At 38.9% G+C, this 13,029-nt stretch overlaps 1 protein-coding gene across 4 annotated transcripts in view; it reads left to right on the forward strand.

Moving 5' to 3' along the window:
- Positions 1–7,666, forward strand: part of ACYP2 (acylphosphatase 2) — a 43,288-nt gene extending 35,622 nt beyond the window's left edge. For 2 of the 4 annotated variants that reach the window (XM_068401673.1, XM_068401865.1), the window contains exon 4: positions 6,711–7,666. In XM_068401673.1, coding sequence (XP_068257774.1) covers positions 6,711–6,825 — 115 coding nt within the window. In that variant the 3' untranslated portion in view covers positions 6,826–7,666. Of the gene's footprint in view, positions 1–5,595; positions 5,624–6,710 lie in introns of all 4 variants that reach the window. The other 2 variants (XR_011048247.1, XM_068401783.1) reach the window with 2 other exon arrangements.
- The last annotated feature ends 5,363 nt before the right edge of the window (positions 7,667–13,029 follow it).

Consider the following 13,029-nt stretch of genomic DNA (forward strand, 5'->3'; position numbering starts at 1 on the left):
AACAGTTACTCTGGCGTGGTTTGTAGTGAGCCAGCCTGTTAGCTCCTGAAGTATTTTTTTTTTTATTGAAAGGGCCAGCTTGCAACTTCTCAGTGAGTCTTCCATTTTTCAGTCTTAACTATCTTAAGTACTTGGTAAAGTAGGGGAGACTTTTGAGGAAAATAGCAAGAATCCCAGTGGTGCTGGAAGGAATTCACTGTGTTTTGGCCTGGCATTATTTTTAGTTCTTGCATAATAAATGAATCTGTATTTTTCTCTGTAAATCTGTCCCCTGAGAATTGCATAGAGGACACAGCAAGCATGGTAATGTGGGGGTTGGTCCTCATATGGCTTTTATGTCTGTCTCCCTTGCTGAACCTCATTACCAGGGAGCAGAAAAGTGTAGCCTTTCAAATTCTTGATTGCATTTGTCATCTGCAGTTTTTCTTATTGGAACGCTTTCCTGGACTGGGGATGCATGTTGGTTTGATAACAATTCTCCAGTCGGGTGGCTGTAACTGGGCTCCTGTTACTGTAGTGGCTGTTCTGGTCTTACTGGGCTGTAAATGAAATGGATTTTAAGTAAAACTGAATTGGTCAGTGTGATGATTCATTATGGTCTTCCAATAGGAGTGCTTTGAAATGGCCACGGTAAGGATTTAATTAACATTTTTGGGTATAAAATGGTCAGAGGCAATAGTACTTTACTCTTTGTTCAACTCTGATACAGCCATTTGTTTTAAATACAGTTGATGTGGGTGACAGGTGCTGATCAGTTTCTGAGCATTAAAACTAGCTTTTCTTCTCCAGAAGCCTGAACTGGTACACTAGCAGCAACAGTTCCTCCTCATTTAAGCTTCCTGTGGCCTTTGATTTAATAGTGTGGAATGAGAAATAACTTCCAATTGCATTCTGTGCAATGGAGCGGGGTTAGCCAAAATTCCTGGTCTGCCTCCTGAGCCAAATTGTACCCTGTAGAGACAGACATATTACAGGGAAAAAATACAATAGGCCTTTTTGCTGCTTCTGGCTCTGGTGTGTGTACTGCTTTGGGGAGACAGGGCATGAGCTTAACGGGAAATCCTCTTTGTCTTGTGCTTTGGGTAGGGCAGTGTGGACAGAAAAGCTATTCTGAGTTACTGAAATGTCTGAATTTGGTCTTTTCATTTACTCCTTCTCTTTGTTGGAACAAATTTCTTCAACATTGCTTAGTTTTTTCTGGTAAGATCTATGAAAGAAGCCAAATGAGACTTGCCTAGTATGGTTTAAACAAAGTAGTATTCTGCTAACTTTTTGATAAAAATACACTTCTTATGATCCCATGTTTAAGTAAATTATTAAATTCTAGTGGAAGTTTACCAAAATGATTAATAGGAAAACCCACAACAGACCTTTGCATTGTATACAAGAAAAAAACAACTTCAGACTTGGTTTCTTTCATTCTGGGAGAATTCCTCCTCTTTAAATTAAGAGTTGAAGACATTTAACATAGACCAGATATGAATAACCAAGTAAATTTAGGTACATAGAGTCAAACTCTGTGTTAATGCAAACTAGTAATGATCATATTTACATAAACTCTTCCTAATAACATACACAATATGTGAGTAATGTACGAGTCATTTTTCTCAGGTTTATAAATAGAGATGCGACACCAAAAATATGTATTTTGAAGCTTATTTGGTGTCATCACATGTAATTTGTATCTTTAATATATCCAATTGTGCTAATTTGCCCTTGCTGTTGACATTACTTTCAGATAGTACCTGGGAAAAAAGCTCATCCTGTATTCTCTAGAGAAATGCTGGCCTGGAGTGCAGCAGGGTTTGACAGAAAAGGAAGAAATATAAACAAATTAACAACATTAATCTGACAGCTGTGTTTAAAAATACAAAGTCAAACACTAGTTTTGATTAAATATCTTTCTTTCCTTTCTAAAACAGTTCCAGAACTTCTGCTAAATATCCAGTGGGCCAAGCAGTTCCTGTTGTTGGGATGCCCAGAGCAGCCACGAACAGGCAGCAGCAGTGCAGCCTTCCCCACACCCCCAGGCTCCAGCTCTGTCCTGGGGCACCATGCGAGTGCCTGAGCAGGGTGCTTCATTTCTAGCCCACCCACTTCTTGGCCTGTATCCATCCTTAGCCTGCTGCTGGCTTTCTCTTTTTTGTTTTAATCCTCTGAAGTAACCTGTCACTTGGCTTTGATTTGATGGCACAATAGTGTAAAAACCACCTGATACCATTTGCCGGGGAGTGCAGGAGTTTCCACAGAGGCCCCGTGAGCAGAGCTCTAGAGGCAGCAGCTTTGTGGGTCAAGTGGCTTCAGGTTTCTACCCCAAGTTAGAGCCTAGTTTTGAGAGCTAAAAAAATTACTAGGAGCAGAGGGTGAAGGCTGGTAGGAGTGAGTTGACTGTACATATTGCTTGAGTCCTCTTGACCTTATCCTGCCCCAAAATATGAGTGATTCTCCCCAGGATCCCTCATGTATTTTCTTCAGAACCTGTTTTCTTCACCTTGCTCTAAGGCCTTGATTGCTTTTGCTTAAGTTAAAATGCTAAATGTGTGGGGTGGTTTTTTTCAGGCCACACTGTTTCAAATCATGTCAAAACCCAGTATTTTCAAACACTTGTTACCAAGGTTTTTATCCTTCCTACTACTTTTTCACAACAACATTAACCCCTATAAATTTTGTTTCCAGATTCCTATATTACCATTAGACTCTGGCAGCAGGAGCAGAGGTGTAGGGACAATGAAATGGCTTTATAGTAAGCTGAGAGATGTCTTTACAGGCTGCTAGAGGCTTTACCTAGATGTGAATTTCAGGTTTATAAAAACAAAGGGGTGAAGTAAAATGTTCCTAGCCCTTATGATAGTAGAGAAAAGCTTGAAAACCATGGCTGAAGTTTTTCCTGAAGCCAGACAGCGATGAAGAATTGCACATTTCTTCTGCAAACATTTAAATATCAGGATTTATGAAAACTTGACAGTACTGTTTCAGAATACAACAACATTTTGGAGGTAGTATAAATATTTGCAATCCCAGTCTATACACTGTCACAGATGTAAATACAATCTTCAAAAAGCAACATTCTCTCCAATATTTTGTCCCAAACAAAGGGAAATAAAGTGTAAACAAGCCAGTGCCTTTATTTTCTCTCCCTCTAAGTAAAAGCACACATTTCTCTTGTTCTGCTGTCAGTGACACTGTGGTTAAGGTGAAGAGAAACAAACATATCCCTAAACTGTGCCTGGCTCACCAAGTATTAATGCTGTAGGTCATGTTCAGGTCCATTTCTAGCACTATAGACTGTAAGTTGCTCCAATCCTGGGATAAAATAGTTTGTTTTTTCGCATACAATAAATGAACTACAGCAGAAGCATCTTATGTGTGTGGATGGTTTGATACAGAGCCTAGCACAGGAGAATTGCATCGTTCATTTACGTGCTTGTTTGACATGTGTGCCATGTAAAGGTGTAGAAAAGCCTGGTTCTTCCTGCATCAGAGTTACTTTGTCCTTATCAAAGTAGGAGACGATTTCAGTCAGAGAATAGTGGCAACCAAGCCATTTATTTTAGAGAAATCTGTTTTACAGCATCCATTTCAGTTTAAAAAATAAATCTTATTCAGGGAAATCATAAAGTTACTCTACTGCCTGTAGTATTCAAAGCGTGGTGTTTTTTAGGGCTGTGCTAGTATTACCTTGTATTACAGAGGCAAGGCTCCTTAAATAACACTTCCAGAGAACTCTCCAGATCTGACCTGGTCGGGCTTCATTCTGACAAGTTAGCAGGTAGGCACGTGTGCCTCAGCTTGCAAGAAAGATGCCTGCTTGGAATCCTGTACACAGCCAGGCTATTTCTGCGAGAACCTAAATTAGGCTGGTGCAAACCCAGCTCTTTAGATGTTGTTTTCCAATAATATGTTGAATGGAGAGAGCCCAGTTGCCAAGGTAACAAGCCAGAGTCACTTAGCAAGGTTCATTTTAGTTAGTGAAATGGTAAGAGGAAAAGAATGATGGATCCAATGCTGCACACCCTGAGGAGACACCCCAGGGCCCTCATCCTGACCAGCCCCTCTGCTGGCCTGCCCAGCTTCTCCCCCAGAAAAGGAAGTGGTATAACTCATAAATCTGATTAAAGTGGATCTGAGTGAATCTAGTCCAGTTTGGTTTTGAACAGTGAGATCAGAGCATGGCCAAGAGCGGTTGCATGGACATGTGGTACTTGAGAAATAAAACATGGTAGGAAATGGCTATTTGGAGATTAGCTCTTGTTCCAGACTCACTGAAGCAGTGTAACTTTAGAAATAGATCTTTTAAAATTGAAGAGTAAGCTATGTACTGTCCTGTCGCAGACTAAAGGGATGTCCTCATTTGATTCAGACGTGCCCCATGAGGCAAGCGAGGTGGAGGCTGTCTTTCTCTCTCCTGAAGAGAAGTGGGTAGCAGCAATGAATTATAAAATGGATGCTATAAATGGCAAGCTGAAACTCTAAATGCTAGTAACTGTAGCTAATGTCTTGTACACATGGGGTGGTCAGAAATTCATGGCACATGTGAAAGAAAATCAAGAAGGCTGAGTGAAGCAAGAGAGGAAAAGGTTCTGTACTAACTTGGGTCTATTGATCCAGATACTAATGAAAGTTAAAACTTTTTTAAAAATATTCCCCTTATCAAAAATATTGGAGATGACATTTTCTGCTCTGTGGATAAATGAGCAAACAACTATAACTGTGTACTGCTTTTGGCAAATACTGATTTCCTGCTTGCTTAGATTGTAATAAATGTGCCTTTTAATAGTGTTCAGCGAATGGTCTGTCACTTGAGCAAAGGGAGGGAAGATAAATCCTTTTGTGAAGTAGTAACATCTTAATGAGGAACTGAACCATGCAAATCCTGGGTAGAGAGCACTTCTGCAATACTTCCTTCCCTTCTTCCTGCATTAAATCAGGAATAAAATATATCCATCCTATAAAGAGCTTCTACGGAGCTGCATTGTGTTAATTGGCTTTTCATAATTTGTACTTTATTCATGTGAGAGTACATGGAGTTGACAATGAATGGAGTTTGCTCCGTGCAAAGTTCGCAGAGTTACTTCCTTCATGCAGTAGAACTTGGGAACTGGAAGCAGCCATGGATGATTTCTGGTCTTATGTACAGTTGTGAAGGCTGGGCAAGGAACATATTTGGTTTGGTTCTGTCCAGAACAAGCTCACCTTTAAAATGAGAAGGAAAAAAGGAAATAGTCTGTTTACTTGTGGATATCACGCTAGTCTTCTCAAAATAGCACAGGTTATTTTTTAAAGTTATTCACTATTTCAAATACATGTTCTGTTTTCTCAAGGACAACTGACTGTATTAGAGACGTTTCTGCTAAATAAACAAGGGGCTTTTCAGATTTTTTTGTAGTATGGAGCACAATGGCCTGGTCTGTTACTAGGCTTTTTTCCTTCTGTTGAAATATTTGGTCTGCCTTTAGGGCTCCAGCACAGAGCTGGAAGTTGGGTTCTCCTGTTTCACTGATTACGTGTCTCTGATAATCAGCTAAGACATTTGAGGTGTTTTGCAGTGTTATATTGTGTCAGAAATTGTCTAAAAAAAACCCTCTTGTCACACAGGTCTCTAAGATGCAGTTTTATACCTCAGGTATGTTTTATTGACTGGCTCAAGATAAGCAATCTCTAGGCACAATTTTCATTATAAAGACATCAAAATTAAGTCTTGCTGCAAGAACATTGCATTTTATAATGCTCAGTGTGATTTTTTTCAATATATTAATGTAACTGTTAAGACATAACTTAAGGTCTTCAAACTGGAATTTAAATGAATATTGGTATTTTTTAATACTAATTAGTTATGTATCTATACCAGTTTGTGTCATTAAAGTTACAAAAAGTAATTGTGGAAATATATCTCTTAAATATGGTAGACTAAAATACTTTCTCTTTCCTATTTCTGAGACTTCAGTACAAAAAATACTGAGGAAGTATTTTTTGTAAATAAACCTCTCCGTGAGCAGTGTTATCTGCTGCACTTCAAATGTTTGTGCACCTCCTTTTATCACACAGTAGTTTATCACTACTGTGAATTAGCAAATTACTGCAGGGTAGGAATACAGTGGGGGTGTGTAGGAGCTGCAAGTGCACTGTCAGCTTCCAGCCTCCATTACCTTATGCTAATTTGGTTCAGTACTATTTTCTAGTGTGCTGTGGAAGAAGGCACCCAGCATAATTAGATTGGTTCGTAATGCAAATACATGCAAAATCACCACTTAAGTGTTAAGAATGCCTGCGTAAAAATCAGTCTTATTACAATTCAGTATTGCTTTCTGACATCATTTTGATTTTTTGTTTGCTTTGTCTTTTTGCTGGTTTTGAACTTACTTGTTTTCATTTCAGTTTCCATTTCTTTTCGCTGTCAGAAAAGGATAAACTGGCTGTTAGAATTCTTTCTTCGTAATATTTTTCAATTAGAATGGTTTTTAGGTCCTTGCTAAAAGTATAATATTGAATCTGCAAAGCTAATATATACCTATCTTTAATAAGCACTTAAAAGGGATCATGAAAATAAATCTGCTTTAGCCTTTAGTCAGTTGTGGTTTTATGCAATATTCTGTGATGCTTTTTGAAATACACCTTTTAAATAGTTGTTTTTTGTTGTTGTTAAAGAGAAAGGGAGGGAAAACAGAATTAAACATATTCTTTATGTGCTAACCCTCTCATTTTTCTTGCAGGAAATCCTGGCTGAGTAAAGTTGGAAGCCCAAGTTCTCGCATAGATCGAACAACTTTTTCCAATGAAAAGGAGATTTCCAAGCTTGACTTCTCAGGATTTAGCACTAGATACTAATAGAAGAAAACACCACCAAGCACAAAACTGTGACGTTTCTGCTGCATGATATTTTCTGTGCCTCCATAAAATGTCACAAGAGCATTTGGATGTTGTCTGTACTAGAGATAAATATAAAAGGTCCCTGTTCACGTGAAGTAAGAATTTTTAGTTGCTGTATTAGGCATTTTACACCATGAGTGTCAATATCTAGTATCTAAAATGCCAATATCTAATTTATTGCATCTTGAAAGCTAGATAAATGGTTAAAAGCATCAGTGATTATTTGTGCACAATGAGACTTGTTATATATAACCATATGGCACCTAATCTTTACCCTGTGATTCATATTTTAGATGCAAAATAATAAATTGATGTTCTACTCTTTGTAATCTCACCAAAAATACTTAACTATAGAGCTGGAACACTGAGATCTGTTGTAACAGCTCTGTATTTATAGAACATGTTATTTGTGATAACTAGTTAAGATATAGTGGTAATTTAAAATAAATGTATATTGCATCAAACTAAGATTATCTAACTAGCTCTGGTTTAAAATTCTGTATAATAATGCGGATAAGTCTTGGAACAAGATGATGAAATGTGTGGCCTCTCACGCCTTTTTCCTTGTCTACCTGCAGCTTGCATCCATACTGACTACAAAGGATGTTTTGATCTCTTTGCTTTTTTGATGTTCTTACCAAAATTGAGGATTTCAGTTCTTTTCCTTATGGATGCGTATTTGCTGCTCCTGTTGGAATGTGATTCAACACGAATGCACCCAACTACATCTTACCAAGTACATGAAAGGTCCTGAGAAACTTGAGTTATGTGCTTCCAATAAATACTGGATAAGTTTGCAGTATTGGATCTAATTCTCATATGTAGTGCTCTTTTCACAGGTGCCAAGGAGTCTGTCAGGGCTGGAGCAGACCTATATCCCCACTTGTAAAGTACTTCTGGGTCAGGATTAGTACATACTGTGGAAGACTTTGGTTAGATCTCTGATATATCCAAGCAGGGACCTGCGTGATCTGGCAGTACTCAGTTAATCAAGATTGGTGTGATCATGCTCTGGTGGAGGCTCATGCTGTAAGTCCCATTAGGAGAGGGTAGTATGTAAAGCACAGTAATACTGCAGTAACATTGTCACATGGCCTTGGGTTGGCTCTGAGCACGGGCAGAGCTGTTGTTTGCCTGGGCTGTACCCTCTAAGATGCCCTTCATGAGGATCCTGAAGCTGCTATTTCCACTGGCTGGTCTGTACCTCTTCTAAGGGTAGGTACTGTCAATTTAGGCAATGCCATCAAATCTGTGCTTCATTTTTTTGATTTCAGGAAAGGGCATTTCATAACTTAAGCGTTGTGCTTTCATCTGTGCACAGCAAGGTGTGCACAGAAAGGTATTTCTACTATTAGATTTATTTTCACTGGCCATTTGTGCATTAAGCAGTAAAATCTCCTTTCTAGAATTTGCAGGAGTTAGTTATAAATTTGTTATAGTTCAAACCGCACTTGACTTCTGTGATTATACACAAACATCCTTTGTTGAAGTCATTGTCAATAGCTCTTGTTCAGCTTGAATGTTAAATGGCAAAGTTCAAGTGTAGCAGTAGCTCAATAGCTGTTACATCCTCTCCAAAAACTGTATCCTGCCCAACATTAGTTTACATTTTCCTTGAAGCTACCTGGCAGAAGATACCTCTTCAGGCTAAGCCATTTCCAGCCAAGTTGCTCTGCTCGTATTTTGAGCAAACAATGATAGAGGAAGGCAGAAAACAAGTGGGATGTTAGATAGGCAGGAAGAGGAGCTGAAGATTAAGCCGTTGTTTTGATGTGCTGGCGTGGGTGGAGCTGGATTCTCACAAGGACTTGGTAATTTTACCCCGAGTCCACTAGAAATGTAAGGCTTGAGGAGGGGGGAGCAGCCATTTAAAGTGCTCACTTCAGAGTTGAAGAAATCTGTATGTAACTTTCTCACATGTTGAAAACAAAAAAAAAAAATATTTGAAGTCTTGATATGAGCCCTACACCAAGGATTTTAGAATATTGTTCCTAACCAAGAAGTATTTCAGCAGACGTTAGTTCTAATGTGGTATTAAGCAAATATAATTCCTGTAGTCTGTGGCCTATATACTGTAGGCCAGACCTCTTGTTGAGTCTGTGTCTCAAGGGGTGTTGTCTATATCTGTGCGATAACACTCAGCCTCTGCTTTTGTGCTCATTTTGAGTCTATCTGATGAAAAGGATGATTCTGGAATACATCTCTAACCTTCCTCTTTGTGAGTCAGTAATACTGATGTTTTCTATTTTCAACACCCACTTCCCTCACATCAGTGATATGACAAGAGGCAAAAAATATGTGCAAGTTCTCTAGTGAGTTGAGCTCTGAGTGATTTTGACATTCAAAAATAAAATACATGTATTTTGGGCCATAAAGTATTTAACTGTTTTCTAACAGTGCTAAATAAATTGCACATAGTATGCTTTTCATTCTTAGAGAAGTTAAGGTTTTGCTGAGCAAATAAGCATTGCAGGTATGTCAGTGTTTCCCAGAAACCCTGGGCAGGTTCTTCAGAGGAAGAGGAAAAGGGAATAAATATCCCATTCCATACTTTCAGAGTTTTGGGAAGTCTGACAGCCAGTTGTGTAATTCTGGAGTATACCCATGTAGAGTTTGCTGAAGTGAATGGAGGTCCAGGGGGCAAAGGGATCTCTTCCATTATGCTTCCTCATTCTAGCTGAAGGTGGAGGCCCAAGATGGTGATAAGGGTAATAATAATATATAACATATGAAAAAAAAAAAGTATGTCACTGAGTTTAGGGGTTACTGAGGCCAAAGCCCATCTGTTATCAAGCTGAGGAGTTAGTACTTGACTTGCTGAGTGCTGCTGGCATCCTGATGCATGGCCATGCTTTACAGACACTTTGGGCTCTTTACATCGCATTGAAATCAAACTTTAATGCATCAGTGTTCTTAACTGTTGTTGCATAGCCTGGTTTTATTCCTGTAGTACAGTTAGGATCCTGTATTTGTCGAGGCTTACAGCCAGCTTGAGAAGTAACTTGGTTTATGCACAGGGAAGTGTTTGATTTGCACCAGTTGGCACCTGCCTTACTTGTGGCTAAGTACATGCTTGTAGGACTCTTGCCCATGTGATCGTCAAGAATAAGCAAATAATCCTGCATCTCCTTGGGGATGTGCTGCACACAAAATGGAGGCTTGTACTGCGAGAAAGAGAATAGGTTGAAGTTTGTAAGTGGCTCACATGAGATGGTGGTGTCAAAAGCACGTTGAAAAGCAGTAGTCTAGAAGACAGTGTGTCATTGTTGCTCTCCTGAAAAGGCTATTATAAATGAACAGATATCAGCTTGTTTTTATAACTTGGGTGACTTTTTCCAAGACAGATATTCGAAGACTGTTCAAAGTAACTTCTGTTCTCTGTCTGAAAGATCCTTCAGACCAAGGCAGGATGCAGTCCAAGCAGCTCAAGGCTTCATGGTGAGCCTGTGGCATGGCAGGAGATAGGGTCATCTTCCTGGGTAGGCTAGCGAGACTGGTCTATGTGCTAGTGAATTCAGGGGTTCTGAAGCTGGGTGGAAGAGCTTGTCAGAGGGATTGGGTGAGTCTGGGCAAGACACCTTCACACTGGGGGAGTTTTGAGCCCTCTGTAGAATTTGGTTGCTTGGAAGTATTTTTCCATGCTGCAAATCACATGTTGCTCTGTTACTGCAACTAACGAAGTGTTGTCTTGCACTGCATGCATTAATCTTCTCATTTTATTTAATCTTCAGATTCTGTTAAAGTATCATCAGTCCAAAATCATCCAATTTGTGGAAATACAGCACGTGCAGAACACCAGAGCAGTATCTCTAGATTTAATGAAAGCATCATTGATTTTGAGGAGCCAAAGAATTCCAATGGTAAGATAGGAAAAAAAGCAAGAAGTTAGCTAATTAGACATGAAAACTAAGTTGACACCTTTTTTTTCCTTTTCTACTACATGCTACTATCAGTTATAACTGTAGATATCCTTTAATTTTATTTTGACTGACTTTTTAAAAATGCAGTGCAGCAAGAACGAATGATGGGTAGGCCAGCTCTGTTCTTGCTGTAAGTGGGAATAGTTTCCACCTATCTAAAAAGGTTGAGACTTTGGAAAGTCTGTTCCCACTATTTCCAAGTTATTTGTGAATCCTGGACAACGCTGACTTTCTTGAAGGAAAATTTTGTTCCCAACTTGTATTCTACCATAATTTAAGAAAGTTCTCATCGTTAAACCTTAAGACCAGACATGATAATTGAAATTGGAGCTTAACTTCTAAATAGCCAGGCAACTTCAAAAATTTATGGGTTTGTTTATATTTGATTAAAGAATTTAAAAAGTAAATGTTCCCTAAGCAGTGAACAGAATGAGAGCATTCTACCTCATCAGGAATGATGTCATCTTGTATTATGCTATTTACTCTCAATACTTAGTGTTGTAATGCAGAATAGGAATGTTGTGCTGTACCTACTCGTTCTTGGGCCTTCATATGGAGAAAAGCATGATGGCAGCTCCTGCCATACTTTCTCTTACGTGACACCAATCTGTCACTCTTTATTTTCTTGATATCCTCTGGAGCTGCTTTTCTTGGCTTGCTTTCTTCTTAGAAAACTGTATGCATGTTCGCTGCTGGGATCCTTACTAGACAGAATGAACTGGATTAGCCAAGAGAGCTTACTGATTAATGCACAGCTACATGCTACTACCCACTGGAAGTGCTCTAATTTGAAGGGGATGCTGCAATGAAAGATGATGAGAGCAAGAAATGGTGCATGGTACTAATTTTTTAAAGTCTGTTTATTTGTAAATTGGAATTAGTATCATTTATTCTTCAAGGCTCCTCACAGTATCTTGTGTAGTGGGTACAAGTGCTAGTATTAATGGGTCAGAAGTTATTTCTGCATCAAAACCAAAACACATTGCACAGACTTAAAAATAACCACGCTTGCCCCAATTCATTTGATAGTAATACTGACATAACTGACCAAGAAATACTGAAATGGAAGATCAAAGGAGGAGCAACCTCACTTATGGTTAAAGGGCTGCAGAAAAAGGTTTTACTAGTCAGAATTCAAGAATGGTTTAAGCAGTTAGGAAGCTACTAGTTGTCTTCCACAATTAGGTGATCTTACTACAATAGTTAATATACGTAAGTCAAATATAAATATATAAAAATATCTTCTGATTAATTGCTTCATAAATCAGTTGTGAAATGTAATTGTCTTTGTATCAGAAGGTAGCAGCATGAAGAAGTACACTCTAAACAGTGTTAATTGAAGGAATATGAGAAATTGAGCCCCAATATCATCAGAGACGAGATCTGCTTGTTTCAAAAGGCACTGTGGGTCTTTGGTAGCTGTGCAAATAGCTTCTTGGTGTTAACTAACACCCCTGATTCCTCTGTTTTAGAAATGGGAGAGTCTTGTAACACTTCTCGCTGCATTTGAGTTTCTGAATGTGGACAATAGGCTTTAAGCAATGTTTTTGATTCACAGACAGTTGATCAGTGTCAAGAAGGAAATTTTGTCCGTCATAACCAGGTGTCTATTCCAGAAAAAAAGGGACAATGCCCTTTAGGCTTTTTGAGACCAATTCTTTTCCAGCTCCAATATGCGTAGCACACTAAAACCAGGCTGAATTAGAAGTCTACCCAGAATCCCTAGGTTCCTCCATTAGCTGAAAGGTTACCTGGCATTGGCTTGTATTTGGCAGGGAGGTACCAAAATAAACAATGGAGAGACACAAGTTCTGTCCTCGGAGGCACTAACTCATGTTCCATTGGAAGGCTGCCACGGACTTCAGTGCGAACAGTAATTGGTCATGCAACTGGAGGAACGCTACCAAGCAAGGAAATGCATTATTAATGGGACAGTGTTTGAGAAGTGGTAGATAAGATAAAGACACTAAGACACTTTTTTGGTGCTGGCTTTGTTTTTTCCTACTTAAGGTAGTATCGCTGTGGTTTCAGGAACGTTATAAAAGCCTGAACTTTCTCATGTGAAGTTCACCCCTTGAAAACATGCCAGATGCTGTGTTACCCCATGCAAACAAGTAATTACCAATTTGTAGTTACAAAGTTGTTCTGTGAAGAGAGGAGAGGGCAGAGATAAGTGGATACATACAACCCTGCAAAACATTAATAGTAATAGCAATACAATTCAAGCTGAGGCTTTGGGATA

Source organism: Nyctibius grandis, chromosome 1 (assembly GCF_013368605.1).
Source record: "Nyctibius grandis isolate bNycGra1 chromosome 1, bNycGra1.pri, whole genome shotgun sequence".
In the NCBI taxonomy this organism is placed as follows: domain Eukaryota; kingdom Metazoa; phylum Chordata; class Aves; order Nyctibiiformes; family Nyctibiidae; genus Nyctibius; species Nyctibius grandis.